General features: G+C 39.3%; 1 protein-coding gene and 1 long non-coding RNA gene across 2 annotated transcripts in view; one reads left to right on the top strand and one right to left on the bottom strand.

Annotated features, from left to right (window-relative positions):
• The window catches only part of LOC134804062 (uncharacterized), a 211024-nt gene that overhangs the window by 312 nt on the left and 189575 nt on the right, over positions 1–21137 (bottom strand). Inside the window, exon 19 of the mRNA XM_063776958.1 lies at positions 19752–19825. Coding sequence (XP_063633028.1) covers positions 19752–19825 — 74 coding nt within the window. The remainder of the gene's footprint in view (positions 1–19751; positions 19826–21137) is intronic.
• Positions 1–21137, top strand: part of LOC134804169 (uncharacterized) — a 150746-nt gene that overhangs the window by 16181 nt on the left and 113428 nt on the right. The gene's annotated exons all lie outside the window — the stretch shown is intronic.

The following is a 21137-nucleotide window of genomic DNA, read 5'->3' as shown; positions in this document are numbered from 1 at the left end:
GGAATACCACCCTTAGGAACGTAATTGCCACGTTTCCCAACATACTAAATACCCCAGTGATACTACATACGACCGGTCTGGCCAGTCTATGAATCCGATGGTCCTTGGTTTTAATCCCGGTAAGGGCATTTATTTGTGTGATAGTATGTTTATTTCTGAGTCTTGGGCGTTTTCATTGTATGTAAGTATTTATATAATAATATATATGTGTGGTTGGATCAAGGGTCAAATTCAGAAGGCGGTAATTTTTGACACTTCGGTTCCTCACTCTGCGGCCCTGACCACGGGCACGGCTTGGGCCCTGCGCTGCTGCTGGCGGCACCCTTGGTTAGGTTTTTTGTAATGTGTTTCAATATGTTTTTTGAATTGTATTTTTTTACCTGAGAAGGAAAATAAATAATGTAAATAATATATATTATATATGTCACCGTAAAATTGTAAAAACCGTTAGTATATAATCTAATTTAACGCATTATTTTTCGTTACATTAAAACCTATCGAAGTGGAGTGACTACTAAAACTAAAGTTGAATTTTACAAACGTACATATTCTTTATGTATTTTGACTGATTCTATTTGAATTTGACAGAAACCCTACCGTATTTAAAGTAATAAGGTCTACTGTCCTTAAAATTGTGTATGAAATTACAAGCAAATATCAGCCTTAATGAATTAAGTAGGTATTGAATCCGTGATATTCCAAAACAAAAAGTCGTATGCTTATTTTAAAGAGTTATGAACTCTAAGTACTAGGAATAAAGTAGAATTTTACTAATGCTGTAATGCTGTAACGCTGTAACGCTGTAACGCTGTAACGCTGTAACGCTGTAACGCTGTAACGCTGTAACGCTGTAACGCTGTAACGCTGTAACGCTGTAACGCTGTAACGCTGTAGCGCGATATGCTACAGAACAGAAGACAGCCCAAACATTTTGGGGCGATAGAATAAAAGTTTCACTTTAATAAACCGGCCAAGTGCGAGTCGGACTCGCGTTTCAAGGATTCCGTACATTACCTAATTTTTAGCAATGTATTTTTTATAATTTATGTGTAAAAAACCCGTAGGGTTCGGATAAAAGCTAAGTAATTAGTCCGACTCGCGCTTGACTGCATATTTCTAATAGATTTTCCTGTCATCTATAGGTAAAGAACTATTTTGTATATTTTTTTCAAAATTTTAGACCCAGTAATTTCGGAGATAAAGGGGAAGGGGGGAATGGTAATTTTTTGGCTATTTTCTTAAATAACCTCTAAACTATTTATTTTAAATTACAAAAAATATATATTTGAGATGCTAAAAATGAGCTCTTTCATTTGATATGTAATGTAACACAATATAGTTTAAAAAACATTATTTTTTAATGTTCTCATTCACCCCCAAAAGTGGTTCGTTTTTTTAGCATTAGAAATGAGGTAAACTATCTTGATGTGTCTTTTAATTGAAAAACACATTTTAAAAATAAGTTACGGCAAATATGTAACAATTATGAATGTAATACGATCAATACGATCATTTATATTCTCCTGCTTTCATAAGTAATAGCAAAGACATATGTAACTCCGTATAAGATGAATAAAGTCTAAGGAAAAAACGTGCCTCGGAAGTCAAGAAAAAGTCATTCTCGGACAGATGGCGCATACACCTTTGGCCTATCCTCGGCTAGATGGCGTGACGACACCGTTTCATATTTAACAATTTTAACACATAGGTATCAGTGAATGAACATGGGTCAAAATGATATAAAAATAATAAAATCATTTATCCATATATATTAATTTTTTGATAGTTTTATACATTTTCATTTTGAGTTTTGGTCATGTGTCGATAGATGGCAGTAAATTTACTGTGACTACAAAATTTACTATGACAGGACCCCTCTATACTATCTATTCTCTTTGGTAATAGTTACCTACTGATTTTTAAAAAGCGTTTTTCAATTAAAAGACATGTCAAGATCGCTTACCTTCTTTCAAGTTCTTTCTAATGCTAAAAAAACGAACTATAGGTATGTGTGCAAAATTTTAACTTAATTGGTCCAGTACTTTTGGAGAAAAGCTTAAACAGTCCAGTCTCCACAAACAGCACTCGTTCACGAGTATGACGTGTATCTCAGCCATCGCCTCCCTCAACCTTCATTCGGGAAAGTGGCGACCCGATCAACGACGCCACCGTAAGCAAAGACTTTTAAGCGAGCATGACATGTTCAAACTACCGGCCTACATTAACATGTAGCTGTAAGACACAGCATTTTGTGCTCGTATGTTACATAAAAAGACAGTATAGCTTCACATAATTACTAACCTAAATTGACTTAGAGATGTAAAGGTCTCTAAGTGTCATAAACATTAAAAATATAGGTATGTACCATCAAAATAAAAATAAAATAAATAAATACTTAGAGATGTATAAGGTCTCCAAGGTCCAAAACTAAAATTAAATTAAACATATGTAATCAAGCGAGAACATCATTGTCTCATGCTTCGAGCAACACGGAAGGGAGGCAGCATTCGCACTATTTCCCCTCTGCCTAGGTACAAGATCAACTGATCTAGCGCGGGTAATAAAACTAGTTGCGCTCGGATTTTTCCCTAGACCGAGTCCAGACGAGCGCGTGAACACAGCAGCAGAAAAAATGCCTAATTGCTCGGTTTTTTGTCGTAAAAAGAGGTCTGGGACAACAAATTTACAAAATGGTGTTAGTTTTCACAATCATGTAATATTTATTTTACATATCATACGTTTAATTACATTTAATCACAATTATTATATTTTAGTCTCATGTAATTGTTGGATTTATTGATTTTGCTCGCCCAGTACAAATTGCGGATCGGTCGAGCGACAAATCCGACTTCTTATCTCTCAGAATACTTCGGCGAAAACGTGTTAGTGTGCGTGTTGTGACACTTGTCACTCGTCCGTACACAAAAAGAGATCGAGGTTTGCAAGATTTGTCTTTGAGGTGTGTCATTTTCTATGTATTTGTGTCATCATTACAGATTGGATTTTGTATGTAAGTGTGTGAGAAGTGCGACTGTGTGCACCTTTACCCCCGCAAAAAATGGCAGAAAGATTTGTACGGTAAGATATCGCTTGGGCCCCTCTCTTCCGATGTGTCGGAAGCCGGTGTTGCTCGAAGGTCTCACGTGACAATTCTACTAGACACTAGGATATTTAATTCACAATGTAAAAAAAAACTATATTTATTTAACTCTGTAGTACCCAAACTCGTCCAGAGATGGCGCCACCTCCGAGATAGAACACGCTAACGGTGTGTCGACGTAGAAAAGTGACCTCCGAGGTGCAAATTACGATCGATGTCAAATGTTAGCAGCGGATTACTGCTTGGTTGGCTGCATTCAAGCTATTGAACACCTTCCAACATTAATCTTGCGAACTAGTTATTGGGATCACAGTGCGGTGTCTCTGTCGAAACGCCTGCTGACGTTACAATAGCTACGTAAAAGTTGTTAGTAACTGTACATAGATAGTTAGATAGCATGTCAATAAAGAAGCCGACTGAGATATAACTACGTTGTTTTCGTCCGTGGAGTAACCCTTACTACAGTGGCGTCCAACTCGGGCTCGAACGAACCCAGATACGTGGTTACACGACTCGGAAGAAAGACAACTTATCCAGTGAAAGCTCTCCGGGGTAAAGGCGAAGATAAGATGTCTGTCAACCTAACTCAGGAGCAGTTCCAGCAACTATTGGCCAACATAGGAAGTAGTCGGAAAGGCAGTATGACGTCATGCAAAGCTACTTATAACGGTCGAAAGGATAGGGAGACAGTGGAAGCCTTTCTTACGGCGGTGCAAGTTTTCAAGAAGCTTGAAAATATAACCGATAGTGACGCACTCGCTGGTCTACCTTTAATCCTGCGAGACGAGGCTGCAGTGTGGTGGCAAGGTACCAAGAGCATCGTCAACACATGGGCTAAATTTGAAGAAGCACTAAGAAACATGTTCGCTCCCAAGAAACCCGTATATGAAATTTATTTGGAAGCTTGCGGAACCAAGCAAGGGCCAGGAGTCTCTATGGACGATTTCGTCACAAAGAAGAGAATGCTGTACTCCGGACTTCCCAGCGATGAAGTCCTTAATCAGAAGCAGCAGCTTAACATAACTTATGGGCTGTTAAACCTTAAGATTAGGAAGAAAGTCCCTATAGAGAAAGTTAAGGACTTTGATGACCTTCTAAAACAGGCACGCAGCGCTGAAGCTTTACTGAAAGAGAAAGCACTGGGGGAAGGGAAGAAAGTAAGCAACGACAAAACTGCAGAGACCTCCAAATCAGACAATTCGGTCCCGTCGCGTGCGAAGAAAGCATCTCGATGTAATTTCTGCAAGAAGCTAGGTCATGTCATAGACGAGTGTAGAAAACGCAAAAAGACAATGGAAGCTGGCAATGGCCAAGCGGATACTGTCCTGCCAACATCAGGCGATGTGAAGTTCTCCTGTTACGGCTGTGGCGCACCGGGGGTTTATCGCAGTAACTGTACGATATGCTCTAATAAGCCCAGTGAATCGCTTGAGAAAAAGGCCACTTTAAGATTTTGTGCTATAAATATACAGTTAGAGATGCGGTCTCGTCCAATGGTGTTTCTGGAGGTCAATGGCGTTAAAGGTAAAGCCTACGTGGACACTGGAGCTAAGATTAGCGTTGCATCATTGGAACTATATGGGTTACTAAAAGCACGTGGACAGATTTTCTACGAAGAAATGGATACAGTGACCTTGGCGGATGGGCTCTCAAGACTGCAAAGAGTATTAGTTTTCGAGGCTGAAGTTGACCTTGATGGTCGTCGTTTACACGCCCCTTTCGTCGTCCTACAACAGTCCCATGACAACCGTACGTTGTTAGGAATCGATCTCATGCAAAAGGCTGGCATGATTTTGAATATCGCACAGTTCACGTGGAGCTACATAGATCAACCACACCAGGAGTTTGAACTATACCAAGAGAGATTCATCATGTTCCCGCAACCAGACGCGACCGCTCCTAAATCCGCGGTTGCTCCTGAAATCGTATTTTCATCCAAAACTGCAGTTGCTCCTAAAATCGCAGTTGCTCCCGTTGATATGGAACGGGGAAACAGACCGTTCAGGCAAGCAATAACTGCTGACGAAGCAGTATCTACAAAGGCTGAAGGAGCCGCATTGCCTTCCAAAATTAACTGCACTCAAGATATGTTTCTTTTCGACGGATATTCACCAAGAACGGAATACATGATGCGAGATGCCATCAAGAATATTGAGGAAGCTGAGTACAACTTATCTCCGCACGCGGCCACGCTCTTTGATGATGTGGGTCTATGCGCTATAGATGTATCTACAACTATGAATGAAGTACAAGCAGCACAACTCGACGGTTTGCTTCAAAAGTTCAAAGACATATTCGAATCAAATGGCAATCCAGTGAATGACGTGGAACACATAATCGATACGCAGAATCATTTGCCCATATCTGTCCCACCCTATAGGCTGTCCGACCAAAGGAAACAAATTTTGAAAAAGGAAATTGAGTAGATGTTAGCGGATAAAGTGATCGGACCCTGTACTGCGGCAGCAGTGCGGAGGTGAATGAACTGCAGCGGACAGTGTTGCGCCTACAGCAGGAGCTGAATGACCGCGACCAGGACGCTCTGCTCTCTGACCTGGACATCGGGCACATCCCAGAGGAGAAGGGTGAGAACGTGGTTCACACGGTCACCGTCATCGCCGCCAAGCTTGGCGTGACGCTGGAGACCCGCGACGTGGTGTTCGCCGAGCGAGTCGGCGCGGTGGAGCGAAGCGGGACGGACGCCGGGGGGGAGGGGGCCGCGGGGCGCCCGCGCCGCGTCGTCGTGAGGCTGGCGCGACGCCAGCTGAGGGACGAGCTGCTGCGAGCCGCCCGGGTGCGGCGAACCTTCACCTCCGCTGACGCAGGCCTGCCGGGCCCGCCGCGCCGAGTGTACTTCAATGAGCGGCTTACCCGCACTAACCGCCTGCTGTTCCACCGAGTCCGTGAGGAGTGTAGGAGTCAGCAGTGGAGGTTCGCGTGGACGAAGAGGGGCCGCGTGTATGCTCGGCAAAGCGACGGCAAACAGGCGGTCAGCATCAGGTCGGACGCTGATATTGAACGGGTTTTTGGGAGAAGTTCTGTTTGACTAAATGGGACTATAGATATAATTTAATTAATATGTTTTGTGTTAGGTTAGTTATTATTACAAGTTTTTTGATAGGATATGGCAAATCAAACTTTATAAATGTATCTATTTATAGAATGTATGTATTTTATTTATACACATCGTACCAATTGTTTTACACCATATATGCAATAATTATTTTTACTCGTTACATTTTCTTACCTATCACTACATACTATGTTCATGACTCAAACCAAACCAGTTAAAATATTCAATAAGCAGCTTAAAATAGGTTTGTATAATGCAGGTTCCCTAGGCACAAATCAGGACAATCTCATAGCGGCTACTACTCGGCAAGATGTTGACGTGCTTGCACTTAACGAAACTTGGCTGACTGCAGAGGGCGACGGGCGGGCCCCGGTGATCCCAGGGTACAAGTTGCGACACATACCCAGGCCTCAGGGTACTCGTTCGCGAGGGGGAGGCGTTGGGTTTTATATTAAACGCAATCTTAATGCCCGTACATTCCCCCACCCCGTCGATCCTCTGCATAGATTAGTTGAGCAAATGTGGCTTACTATGACGGTGAATGGGAGAAAGCTAGTTATTGGTACAGCTTATCGGCCACCTTGGATGGACGTGGATTTATTTTTTGACGCAATTTCTGACACAATTAGTTCAATTCCGAATTATGATAATTTAATAGTATTAGGAGATTTCAATATAAATTTGTTAACAAATGCTGACTCAAGAATAGTTAAATTTAATAATTTTTTGACATGTTTTCAACTTACACAACTAGTTTCGCAACCTACGCACTTTACAGAAAAAAGCCAGACTCTGCTTGATGTGGTTTGCACGGATATGAAGCCAAAAAATATATCCATTGAACATGTAGGCACACTCTACGGACACTGCCTCGTAGTCTGTGAATTTAATATCAAACTAGAAAAGCCTAAACCATATCACATAACCTACAGGCCTCTCAAAAACATACAACTTGAATATTTTGATAGGGACTTGCAGTGTGTGACTTTGGACCCTCTGTTGAATTCCGGAAATGTCAATGACATGGTTAGAGTATTCAATAAGAACTTACTTTTCTTATTCGACCTTCATGCGCCTCTAAAAACAATCACACTCAAGGGAGGTTCTCACCCCTGGATTACAGACACAATCAAGGATATGATGCGGCTGCGTGATAAGGCTGCAGCTGACTTCCATAAGAACCGGTCTGAGGGAAAACGACAATATTATAAGGACATGAAATCCATAGTAAATAAGGCTCTGTACTGTGAGAAATCAGCGTATTATAAACTTAATATAAATAATAAAATAAACGAACCAAAATCGCTATGGAAAAATTTAAAATCTACTTTATTGCCCAAGAAAAATACAGAACTGCCCAACTCATTCAGCGACCCAGAAGTAATTAACACACATTTTCTGACCCTACCGGGCACTCCAGACATTAGAATATCTGACCTCACTTATTTTGAATATCATAGATTTAATGACTCTGTCTTTCATTTGCACCCATCAAGCTCTGATCAAATAATTAAAATTGTTAAGAGCCTTAAGTCTAATGCCGAGGGCTGTGATGGCATTAATTTAAACATGCTATTATTGACTTTTCCTCATACTGCAGACATAATTACCAAAATAATAAATATCTCTTTTTTGACATGTACATTCCCTGACATCTGGAAATTAGCAATTGTTCGCCCACTTCCTAAAATATCAAACCCATCTGAACTAAAAGATTTGAGGCCCATTAGTATTCTGCCATGTCTCTCTAAAATAATAGAAAAAATTGTAAGTAAACAACTAACTGACTACTTAGAGACCAACAATATCTTACCAGATGTTCAGTCGGGTTTCAGAAAGGGGCGAGGCACAGCGACTGCCCTGCTGGATGTCACTGACAATATCTTGTGTTCCCAGGATAAAGGAATGTGCACACTGTTAGTACTGCTAGATTTTTCCCGGGCTTTTGACTGTTTAAATATTAATCTGCTCTTATCTAAGCTTACTTACTATGGATTCGATAATAATGCTGTAAAGTGGTTTGACAGCTATCTTAATAATCGCTCTCAATGTGTTAAACTAACTCAGAGCAACGGCACCATAAAGACCTCGGTTCAGGCTAGCCTTAAGAGAGGCGTTCCGCAGGGATCGGTTATCGGTCCAATCTTATTTATTCTATACTCTGCTGATATAGGGACGCAGATCACACACTGTAAGTACCACATTTATGCAGATGATATTCAAGTGTACATTTCTTGTAAGCCAGATGAAGCAGATAGTGCAATTGGAAAACTTAACCACGATCTTAGCAAAATTGCATGCTGGGCCAAAAATAACTGCCTAATGCTCAACCCTAGCAAGACCAAATATTTAGTCTTTGGCAGCAAACAACAACTAGCGAGGTTTACCCCCACGGCCAATGTGTTATTGATGGGGCAATCCATTGAGCAAGTTCAGGAGGCTCGTAATCTCGGGCTCCTCATGGATAGTTGCCTTCGGTTTGAGCGCCACACTGTTAATGTTATCAGAAGCTGTTTTTATAAACTTAAAATTCTTTATAAGATAAGGCCATATATAAATGAAAATGTGCGTATAAGGTTAGTAGAGTCTCTTGTTCTTTCACAGGAAACTTGTTCTTTTCTTGTTCTTTCACAAAAATCACAGGAAACTTTGAGTCATGACACTAGTTGCATATAACTTGTTTTGTCTCTCGTATTTATATAGACTTACCGTTCGTTTATTGTCCCTTTTGCTTTGCCATATCGCTTCTTTTTTTCACTTCTTTATAATTTTAAGTTACGCCTACTTATATTGTGTTGTCCATCTTCTTATAGTTTATCTTTTCCCATGGTGCGACCATGCCATGCCACGCTTGTAGATAGTTTTAGTTACGCAAGTCGCCGCTGGCGCTAGCAGCTGCAGGCAAGCGTTGACGCATGGTATGGTCGCGTTCATAATATTACGTCTACTATAAATTTTTGTCTATGTTTATGCTTTTCTTTTCATTTTGTTTTGTTTCGTTTCTTAATTAGTTTTCTTGTATTTTGTATTTTCTGTTTTCTTAATTATTTCTTCTGTCTTTCTTTTGCAATGTTTTAATATGTATCTTTTTGTGTTATCTGTCGTGGCATCACCGAATGGGCCCTACGGAAGACCAGCGCTGGCTTTATAGCTAGCATTATGCTGAGTTGGGTCCATTTCGTGATGCACACTTATTGTTCTCTTCTGTTCTTGCTGTTGTTGTCTGTACATGTTCGTACATGTTTTGTGATCGTCACGAATAAAAGTCTTTTATCTTTTATCTTATCTTATCTTACATCTCCATGGGCCGCGCCAGTTGTAATGGTTCCGAAGCCAAATAGGAAAGTACGAGTCTGTGTAGATTACAGAATGTTAAATTCCATTACAGTGCCAGACACATACCCAATCCCTCGCATTGACGACCTACTGCATGAAGCAAAGTCTACGGCTTACATGTCAGCTTTAGATTTAAAGGCTGGGTATTGGCAAATACGCGTACGAGATTGTGACCAAGCAAAGACTGCTTTCATAACGCCTTTCGGAATTTACAAGTTCCTAAGGATGCCGTTCGGACTTCGGAACGCCCCGTCGACTTTTCAGAGGTTAATAGACAGATTCCGCGTTAGTCTAGGCCATATCAAGCTGCTTGCCTACTTAGACGACTTGATTATCTTCTCCACGACATTTGAACAGCATCTGTCTGACCTAAGAGATGTTTTCGCCAAGATGAGGGAGTATAACTTCGTTGTCAACAAAGAGAAGTGTCGCTTTGTTTGTACCAGCGTAAAATACTTGGGTCACCTGATTACCCCAGAAGGTCTGCAAGTTGATCCTGAGAAAGTGTCGGCTATTGTAAACCGACCTCCCCCGACCAACGTGAAACATCTGATGTCTTTCCTACAGACTTGTTCCTGGTACCGCCGGTTCATAAGAAACTTTTCGGACATTGCCGAGCCACTCACGAAACTCACCAAAAAGAACGCTATATAGACGTGGGGTCCTGAACAAGAGAAAGCGTACAAAGAGTTGAAAACTCATCTCACTTCAACCCCAATACTTGGGCAAGCAGACTATACCAAAGGTTATACGATCAAGACGGATGCGAGTAATTAAGCACTGGGTGCGGTACTGGTACAAGGTGAAAAGGAAGAAGAACACCCGATTGAATACGCGAGTAGACTTCTGACATCGGCAGAACGTAACTACTCGACAACAGAGAAAGAAGCGCTCGCAGTCGTATGGGCCATCAAGAAGTTCGCAGGTTATATTGAAGATTCGCCTGTTACAATTGTCACTGATCATCAGGCTCCAATTTCACCACGGTGACAGGTGCGACAATTGTAAAACATCACTGTTGCTGACGTCACAGGCATCCATGGGCTACGGTTACCGCTTACCATCGGGCGGGCCGTATTCCTGTTTGCCACCATCATTGTTTTATTTCAAAAAACTTTATTACATCGGAAAAATACAGATATTTCTCTTGCTAAGTTTATGACAATTGTCACAAGAAACACTACAATAGGCCTGATGACAAATTTTGAAAACCCTTTTAATATCGTCGGTACACTTGTATTAGTTCCGAAAAACACTATATTTCAGTTATACTCATAAGATTTAACATAGATAATTGCATTTTATTATAGCTAGTTTAAACTTCGCGCGAAAACGCCTCGCACATAGATTTATAAGGCATAGATTGAGTGTTCGTACATCCCTAGTGAAGCCATTTCAAGTGCGACGTCACGTCGCACTCGTGTCACCGTATTCGATCGGCCCTGGCAGTACTCAAGGTCACGTCGGTTTGTGTACACCTCCCGTTTAAACATCAAAAACACAGGAAACATAGTTGTTTGTGCATTGAATGGGTGTCACAACGCATCATATCATAAAAACAAACCGACTTACATTACATTTCACGCGTAAGTATAGAGTTTAATGTGATATTTTTACGTAATCGTAACTACAAAAATCCAATGTTTCGTCAGCCGCCATTTCTTATAAATGTTGCCAGTGTAGTGAATATTTTTTCCTCCAAATGGGACATGACGTCTACATTCTAAAATAAATACGCTCAATTGAATTTCATTGTATAATTATAGAAAATTATGATTAAGTTAATTATTTAGGTATTTAGTTTTTTTCTTATATTTATTTTGTGTAATGTTCGTTTTAGTTTTCTGACTGATCTGCTTCTGTCTGCGAGATGGAAGGAAAAAATTAGACTAAATCGGAATGACGCAATATGGAAACATTGTAAACCGACTAAACACAGTTGAATATGCTCTGTCCTATTTAAATTTATTCTTATTATTGTATGCACATTTGTTAAATAAAAAAAAATAGTAAAAAGTTATCAGCTATTTATTTAATCCTTATTTCACAAAGTACAGAAATGCAATAAATCGCAAAATAAACAAAAAGCTTTTGCTACAAAATCGAATCTACACACTTCCAAATTATTAATAACCAAGTGTGGATGTTGTTAAAATTCCCCTACTTTGAGAGAAGTAAATGAATACTGGCAACATATTTTGTATATATGTGTGTGTTTGCTTAGCGTAATACACGAGCGTTCCACGCACACATCGATCGTGTTTCGGCTTCACTTTTGGCAGGTTAGCCGTATGGGGACTATCTGTCTGTGCGTTATTAGTTTAAGGCCTCGCATGCCATTTGTGACGTCATCATTTAGTTGGTGGTAGGGTGGTAGATATTGTTTACATACTTACAGTTACGAATTTCCCTTGAATCCGAATGATATTGTTAATTCAGCACCATATATTACGATTAGGGATGATAAATACATTACAAAAATTTATCACAATAACTCATTTTACACAAAAACTCTCACACGGTTGCAGTTTAAGATGAATTATTTAGATACGTGTAAATTTTGAGTGAAAATCACCGAACGCCGGTTTTACTTTTTCATTTTTCATTTTTTCTAGTTACGACAGCCAACATGGCAATGATAGTTCCATTCAGCCAAATAATTAAAAAAGTTTGTTGTTGAAATATCGTATTATTTAGCATTTTATTTAAATAATAACAAATAGATATCTACTTTATATCGTGTAATAATATTTTTTGGACGTAATAAATGTTTAGTGGCGAAATAACATTTTTTTTGCACCTTTCGAACTCTTTGGTGCCCACGTATAGATTTCGGTCAATGAGGTTGTCTATGTTGCTCTAAGAAATATGTTATGGATTGATGACGTCACTGTTTGGAACGTTTCTGATTGGTGTTTCAGTAAAAATGGCGGATTGGAGAATTTTGCACTTTTATTTTATTGAATATATTAATAATCCTTCAGTTTATACTGAGATTGGGCCATTTTTTAGAATCATATTAACATATATGTTTCGTTGAAACCATTATTTCCATGATTCTTTGTTACTTGCAACAGGCCTATTGTCACGAAATTCCGACATATAACTCATTACCTGTCAAGAATTACCTACAATTCTTCTAAATCTTGACAATTGTCAGAAACTTCGCAAAAGAAATATCTGTTTTTTTCCGATATAATAAACTTTTTTTTAATAAAACAATGATGGTGGCAAACAGGAATACGGCCCGCCCGATGGTAAGTGGTAACCGTAGCCCATGGATGCCTGTGACGTCAGCAACAGTGATTTTACAATTGTCGCACCTGTCACCGTGGTGAAATTGGGGCCAGGCCTTACAGTGGCTAATGAAGCTGAAATCACCGACCGGTAGACTCGCTCGATGGGCTCTACAGCTGCAGGCTCAAGATATCCACGTTAAATACGTCCCAGGACGAATCAATGTTGTCGCAGACACCTTATCAAGGCCACCATGTACGAAGGACACGCAAACTGAGTGCGGCGTGTGTATGGTCACGGTCGACATGCGACCACGCAGCCCTGCTGAAATAAGGTCTGAACAACTCAAGGATGAGAGACTGGCAAAAATAGTACAAGCACTGGAGGACACCCAAGGCAGTGAAAACGCCATATATTGGAGTAGCAAGGGCTACTTGATGAACGACGGCCTTCCATATCGTCATAAAACAGACTCCAATTCGGATGAGGCACAACTAGTTGTACCGGAACACGAATGGGCTAATGTGTTGGCCATCTATCATGATGATCCTAAAGCAGGTCACTATGGTGCTGATAAGACGCTCCAGGCCATAGCACGCAGATATTATTGGATTGGCATGCGGAAGTACATCACATACACGTTACAAGCCTTCTAACTATAAGCCGGCTGGACTCCTACAAACCCATGCACTAATTCAGCGGTTCGAAGTGATTTCGTTTGACCTTTTTGGGCCATTACCTCCTTCATCTGACGACAAAACCTGGATCTTCATCATCGAAGACATAAACTCGCGTTGGGTAGAACTCTTCGCCTTGGAAGATGCCACAGCGGAAAGATGTGCGATGATTCTAATAAACGAAGTCTTCCTTCGTTACGGGTTCCCTAGAAGAATGATCAGCGACAACGGGCCACAGTTCGTGAGTGCTATCATGGAACAAGTTTCCTACTGTTTAAAGATCATGCCTATACGCCTGTATATCATCCCGAGGCAAACCCCGTAGAAAGAAAGAATCGGGATTTAAAGACACAGTTAGCAATGATTATTGGACAAAACCATAGGGAGTGGCCAGAACACCTCCCAAGCATCAGGTTCGCCATGAACACCGCAATCTGCAAATCGACGTCCTTCACTCCAGCCTACCTGACTTTCGGGCGACAACTGAGAACGATTGATGACAACTACCATGACTTTAGGCGAATAGTACTCTCGGAAAACTTCATACCAGAGATAACACCGAAGTTGCTGCAATTAGCAGACACAATAGAGAAAACTAGAGAAGTACAAGAGATAGAAGAAGAAAAGAGGAAAGAGCTGACAGACCAATCCCGCCAGACTAGGCCAGACTACGTTGAAGGTAACATGGTTATGGTGGCACTACACCCACTAAGTTCCGCCTACAAAGGCATCAGCGCCAAGTTTGCCCCGAAGAGAGACGGTCCGTATCTAATCACCAAACAGCACGGACCTTCTTCATATGCAGTCGCAGACCCTTCAAACCCTGGGGTGTGCCTCGGAATCTACCATTCTTCAGCGCTGACACCTTATGCAGGCTCAACCAATGAGTTACCTACTCCCGCCCAACCTCTGAGGAAACAAGGTCGACCACGCAAGGCAACCCAGCAAGATCGTCCCATCCGGGGTCGCGGCCGACGGAGAAGAAACAGTGAGTTACCCTCGCTGGGGCATCTCGGAAACAAATGGGGGGGATGTAGTACCCAAACTCGTCCAGAGATGGCGCCACCTCCGAGATAGAACACGCTAACGGTGTGTCGACGTAGAATAGTGACCTCCGAGGTGCAAATTACGATCGATGTCAAATGTTAGCAGCGGATTACTGTTTGGCTGGCTGCATTCAAGCTATTGAACACCTTCCAACATTAATCTTGCGAACTAGTTATTGGGATCACAGTGCGGTGTCTCTGTCGAAACGCCTGCTGACGTTACAATAGCTACGTAAAAGTTGTTAGTAACTGTACATAGATAGTTAGATAGCATTTCAATAAAGAAGCCGACTGAGATATAACTACGTTGGTGTCGTCCGTGGAGTAACTCTTACTACAACTCTTATTATACTTTACTTGATCCTATAAGGGTTCCGTTTTTTCCTTTTGAGGTACAGAACCCTAAAAAGCATAACACTCATTGCGCATAATAATGAATCCGCATAATTGAAATATACATAACATTATTAACTGTCACAAAATGAATTAGCATAATTTTGTAAAGCGATCGAATTAGATGGATCAGGGCAAAACCAACTCGGTTAGGTTCAGAAGGAAGCGAAGCTCTTGCCTTTAGCCTCCGATGTTAGGTTTTTTTTCTAACAGCCATTTAAATACATAAATAGATATATTTACACTCTAATTAACTCCTCAGGTCTAATTACATAAATAAAACTTTATATACAATCAAAATTACGTTTGTCAGTAAGTACCTATAACTAGTAAATAGAACCTATACTAATCGGTAGGATGTAAGAAACCTACCAAACTAAATTAAAATTGGCTGCAATTACTTCCAAATACCGAGTGACGTAACAATCTTTTTTCTTCCTTTTATATTTTTACCATTTAATGATTATGCAAAGTAACGCTTATGACATTTATCCCAAGTCATCATTATGGCAATTTACGTTATGTGCATTAATATTATGCGGAATAGTGTTATGCGATTTAAAAATTATGCGTAATACATATTATGCCAATTTTAATTAGGAGTATTTAATTACGTTATGAGAATTAATAATCGAACGAGCGAGCTAAGCGAAGTGAAGTTCTTACATTCGACTTTGAGCACACGGCTGGCTAGGGCCACGTCCCGGCATTTCGATGCTTTTAAGCTGAACTATCAGAGGATAGTTTGATACTCAATAACTTAAGTAAATTTGTTCTAATTTAAATGAAATTGGGTGAACGTATAGTTGAGAGCATTATATTTTAGTAATTAAATTTTGAGCAGGCTCGAACAAGAGGTTATTGAGCTAGAAGAGCTCAAAATGCTAAAAAGCCATTTGTGAGAGGTCTTGCTATTCCGGTCATTTTAATTGCAAGAAAGTATGGTCGAGTTTGGTATCAAATGAAAGTGCTCGGTTTGTTACCCATTTACAATATTTTTTTATTAATCGAACGAGCGATCGAAGCGAACGAAGTTCTTACATTCGACTTGGGACACGTGGCTGGCTAGGGGCACGTCCCGGCATTTCAGTGTTTTTAAGCTGAACTACCAGAGGATAGTTTGATACTCTAGAACTTAAGTAAATTTGTTCTAATTTAAATGAAATTGGGTAAAGGTGTAGTTGAGGGGATTATACTTCAGTCATTAAATTATGAGCAGGCTCGAACAAGGGGTTATTGAGCTAGAAGAGCTTAGAAGGCTAAGAAGCTATTTGTGAGGGGTCTTGCTATTCTGGTCATCTTTTTGCAAGAAAGTATGGTCGAGTTTGGTATCAAATGAAAGACCATGAATTTTAACCATTTTTAATTCAAAATTAATCAATTTAATTTATCAAATGCTCAAAATGAGTCCGATTCTGTTGAATACACTCGTTTGATTTTTCGCTAAATTTCATATCAAATGTTAAAATTCATGGTATTCCTTTTATTTCTGACACTATGTTATTTTGCATAAAATAATCCTTATGATGAAGCCTTTCGATCGGTATGATAAAGAATATAAAGATACAGGGTAATATTTTTTCTCGTGTAGTGGGTTCAATTCCCGGTTCAACCATGTCATTATTTAAAATTCTATGAATGCAGTTTAAATTGTTTTTTTAAATTAAAATAATGTCTTCTTTCAGCAAAATATCCTATCTATGATATTTAAGGTACTTTCCCGTGATGTCCCATAGTCTTGGGACAGCCTGTATTTCTGAAAGAATATGTATACATTTGCTGTCGACGCCCTGTTCTTCGAGTGCGATACATAGCTTTTCGTGCGAAATGGTGTCGAAAGCTTTCGTGTGGTCCACAAAAGCTATGTAGAGGCGCTTGTTGTATTCACTATTATATACTTCTCTCTTACTTGTTGTAGACTTGTAGAGTGAAAATGTGGTCGATTGTCGAGTAGTTGCGTCTAAAACCTGCATGCTCTACAGGTTGTTCAAAATCTAGTGTTTTTCGTATTCTGTTTAAAACTACAGTCGTAAATAGTTTATACGTCGATTGGAGCAGACTTATATTACGGCGGTAATTATTTATTGTACATGAATCTCCTTTTTTAAATATTAGTGTAATATTCGATGTTTCCCATTCTCTAGGTATTTTTTCTTGTTTAATTATTTAATTGAATAGAGCTGTCAGATGAGGAGTTAGTGGTTCTCCTATTGCCTTTAGGATGTCGTTAAGTAGTTACGCCGTCATCGCCAGGGCTTTTCATATTTTTCAATGTGTTTATAGCATAATGTATTTCGCTTTCTAATAGCGGCGCTATATTAGTCGGTGTTCTTTGTCCGTCTCTCGGAGTAGAGTCTTTGTTTTCAGAGTATAGAGTTTTGTAAAATGTAGTTGCTATTCTGATTATACTGTTACGGTTTGTATGTTGTCGTCCTGTATCATCGATAAGCGAGGGTATCCACATTTTGTGGTTATTTATGCGTCTGCTTCCTCGTTTAGCGGATCCTCTTTTTGAAAGCTCCTCCTCTATAATATTCATTCGATGACGGATCTATTTTGTTTCAGTTTGTTGCGGATTTTTGAGTATAATTGCTTGAGCTTCCTTATTCTAGAGCCGATTTAGATGTCTCATTCTTTAATTTTGTTCTCTCAGTTATTAGATTTTGTATTTTTTCTGTTATTATTGTAGTATAATAGTATTAATAGTAGTTACCATTAATTTTTTTCCCAGTAGTTACCATCAAAATTTTGTTACAGTTCAATACTAATAAAAACAGTATAAATACAGGTTGTTTTTTTATAGTCACCTGCAGTAATTTACGGGGTAAATATGTAGGTTATACTGAACAACTTTTACTATGGAACCAATATCGAAAAGGCGAAAAAAAATTGATTCTCCCATACAAATATCAACATCAGGCCAGCCAAAATGTATGACTCAGCCAATTTTTTAAATAAATTTATGCTTTTATAAATTATTTTAAATTGATTATAGTCGCACCAATAAAAGTCTGCAGCGGATTTGATAGCCCACGCAGTGTAAGTGTTATGTATACGTCATAATTTCATAGAAGTTTGACGTTTAAAATGACACTTGCACTGCGTGGGCTATCAAAATCGCTGCAGACTTTTTACGGTCTAACTTTAGTGTTTGATATATTTACCTACTTAAACTGCCTTGAAAATGATTAAAAATACTAATTTGTAAAATAATCCATTTAGGATGATTAAAGGAGATCGTCGATTTTGGGCCCAGAGTAAACCATCACATATATGGTACAGACTATTACAGTAATTATATACGCATTTTATTCCTGAAAAATATATAATATTGGGTACAAATGAAAAGGGAATTAGAAATATATAATTAAAAGACATTATATTTTTAATTTCAGTAAATCAATGAGGTATTATATATTAACAAAAGCCTTGCCGTCGTTAACATCTTTATTAGCATTGACATAACGCTCAAATTCACACAAACCGTGAGGTGTTTTCACTAAGGAGTTATAAAATCTCATTGCATTAAACTATGAGGCGGGTAGCCATAAGTCATAGTTGACATAAGTGCGTTTTGATACTATTCTAAATATTATTAGTGTCATTCATTATTTATTTAATATATACCTACCTATACTTTTAAATTCTAAATCGACTGAAAAAATTCAGAAAATAAGTAGTTAAGAAATATAGTAATTTGACTTTTTATTTAGTTACATAGTTTGGAGATTTAAACGAATTCAGAATACGACGATATCATGCTACTTTTATTTAACTAAGGCCCATTTGCACCAACCACATTTAACAGACTGATTAACGTCAAACAGCAGTGATGTATGAAATTTCCCATACAATTACATTTAGCGAACACTTTAACGGTGACAGACGGTTTGGTGCAACCGACCCTTAATGCAACCATTTTTAACAATCTGTCAAATATTTTCAAGTAACGCCAACCTTAAATAAACCTTACTTCATTGAAAGAAGATTTAAAATGAATCTGTTCACTCTCCGTAGAAGTAACAATGAACTTCCGAATAAGATCAAAATAATAATATAACTTTTTATTGAACGCGGATACGATTTCAGTTTCATTTACATGTCAGACTTTGTCTATTTTCTTTTAAAAAGTCATACAAAACACACACATTTCCTGCAAAAAGGGGGGGTTGCGGCAGGGGGAGGGAAGGGGACGCTAGCGTGCGTAAAGCACCATACCCAAATGTATCATACTACATTCATAAAAGGCTGGCTATGATTAGTTTTTTAAAAAACATAATTTGACCGAATCATGGTGTGAGTAGTATACGCTTTTGTATATAAAAGTTTTTCTTGTCATGTTCACGTTTTTATTGCAGTATTTCTCAAAATTCCCGTTACATTTCGTGATTCTGTTTTTATCATCATGATCTAGCAATTATAACGATTAATTTCCTATATATATTACATGTATACGTTCAATTTGCGAGTGGGCCTAAACGCCTAAGAAAATCGTCGATCTCCTTTATCCTTACATTCACATTTTAGTTTTTGCACTTGTACCGGTTAAACTGTTAAAAAGAAATTAAAAAGTGACAATAGTGTCGTCCCTTTCAAATCTCATCTTTTCAATCTATATAAGAAAACGGGACGACACTACAGTATTGCCACTTTTTAATTTCTACTCTTTTTTGTCATACTATAAGACGCGTTTTTGACGTGGTCCTTTCACAATGTTCTTAACCCATCGACCGCCAACGACGTCGAGTGACGCGCGCAGCTACACAGCTACAGCCACAGCCCAATATCAACCTTCGTCCATTCCAATAAGGTTCGCAATGACGCGCCACACACGATATAATAGGCGTGGCGTTCGAAGGGTAAGCGGGTTCTACTGTAACATAGCTTACCTTCTTTAGTCCCTCCATTATGCACATTTCCATTGTATCAGCTCCCTGACAGTCAGTAGTAATATGCGTGATCACTGTAAATAAGCACAGTATTGACACTTGAGGTACAGAAGACTCACTCTCTAACAAAACGCGTCTGTTACGATCAACACAGATATGACCGCTAGGAGGCGTCAGCGCCACGCGCGGCTTATGGCTAGCCACCAAAATTGGTATGATATGATATGATATTTATTGGTAAATATTTACATTTACAAGTCATCTTATTTACAATTATCTTACATATAACATTACAAAACATTACAATTAATAATAACATTTTATTAAATACATATATTCCTATATAATTTAGTAGGTAAGCGATTGAGCCAATGACCCGTGGCTATCGAAGAACTCGTCAATGGTATAGCAAGCCATTTCTAGTAGGACGGTTTTTAGTTTGCGGACAAATATTGCATCGCTAGAAGCTTGCTTAATTTCATGGTCGAGTATGTTGTACAGTCTGATTCCCATTACATGCATAGACTTCCTAGTTTTCGCGAGGCGACACGCGGGCACGACCAACTGATTACGCCTGCGCGTCACGCTACCCCGGAGTTGACTATGAGTGGGGATCTGTACGGCTACCATCAGTTTGGCATTGACATAAACGATATCGTGAACGTAATTTACTTTCTATGCATCTCGCTCGTACCGACATATTAGTGCGAAAGAGATATATAGAAAGTAAATTACGTTCACGATAGCGTTTATGTCAATGCCAAACTGATGGTAGCCGTACTTATCGAGATTTTTTCTTACGTATTTGCATACTTCTATTATGTACACACTAGGTAACGTGAGTATTTTACATTTTCTAAACAGTTCTTTAGCCGGATGATCGAGCGGTTTTCTAATCATAATACGGAGGCCACGCTTTTGTAATTTAAATAGCCTCTCACGGTCCGCAGCAGTACTCCATAGATCTACACCGTAGATGAGTATAGAATGGCAGTATCCATAGTAGGCTTTCCTTAGGTTTTCCTCAGAAAGACTGTTAGTTAGCCTAGACAACGCGAAGCACGCAGAAGCGAGACGCTTACACGTCGCATCTATGTGAGGTGTCCACGTTAGCCCCGCATCGATTACAAAACCTAGGTATTTGACTTCATGTACATGCGGTACCATAATATCGTTCAAAACAATCCCAACCCGAGTATTTACATTTCTCTTTAATTGGAAGTGCATTATGTTTGTCTTATCGACATTCAAAAGCATCCCATTAGCAGTAAACCAATCAGATATCCTTTGCATTGTTTGAGTGAGCTTTATTTCCAAGCTAGTGAAGTCATCGGCTGCTGTTATTACACACGTGTCGTCGGCAAACATAACACACTCCACGTCCTC

Source organism: Cydia splendana, chromosome Z (genome assembly GCF_910591565.1).
Source record: "Cydia splendana chromosome Z, ilCydSple1.2, whole genome shotgun sequence".
Taxonomy (NCBI): domain Eukaryota; kingdom Metazoa; phylum Arthropoda; class Insecta; order Lepidoptera; family Tortricidae; genus Cydia; species Cydia splendana.
Note: the sequence above shows the minus strand (reverse complement) of the source record. Positions and strands in the feature narration are given on the sequence as shown.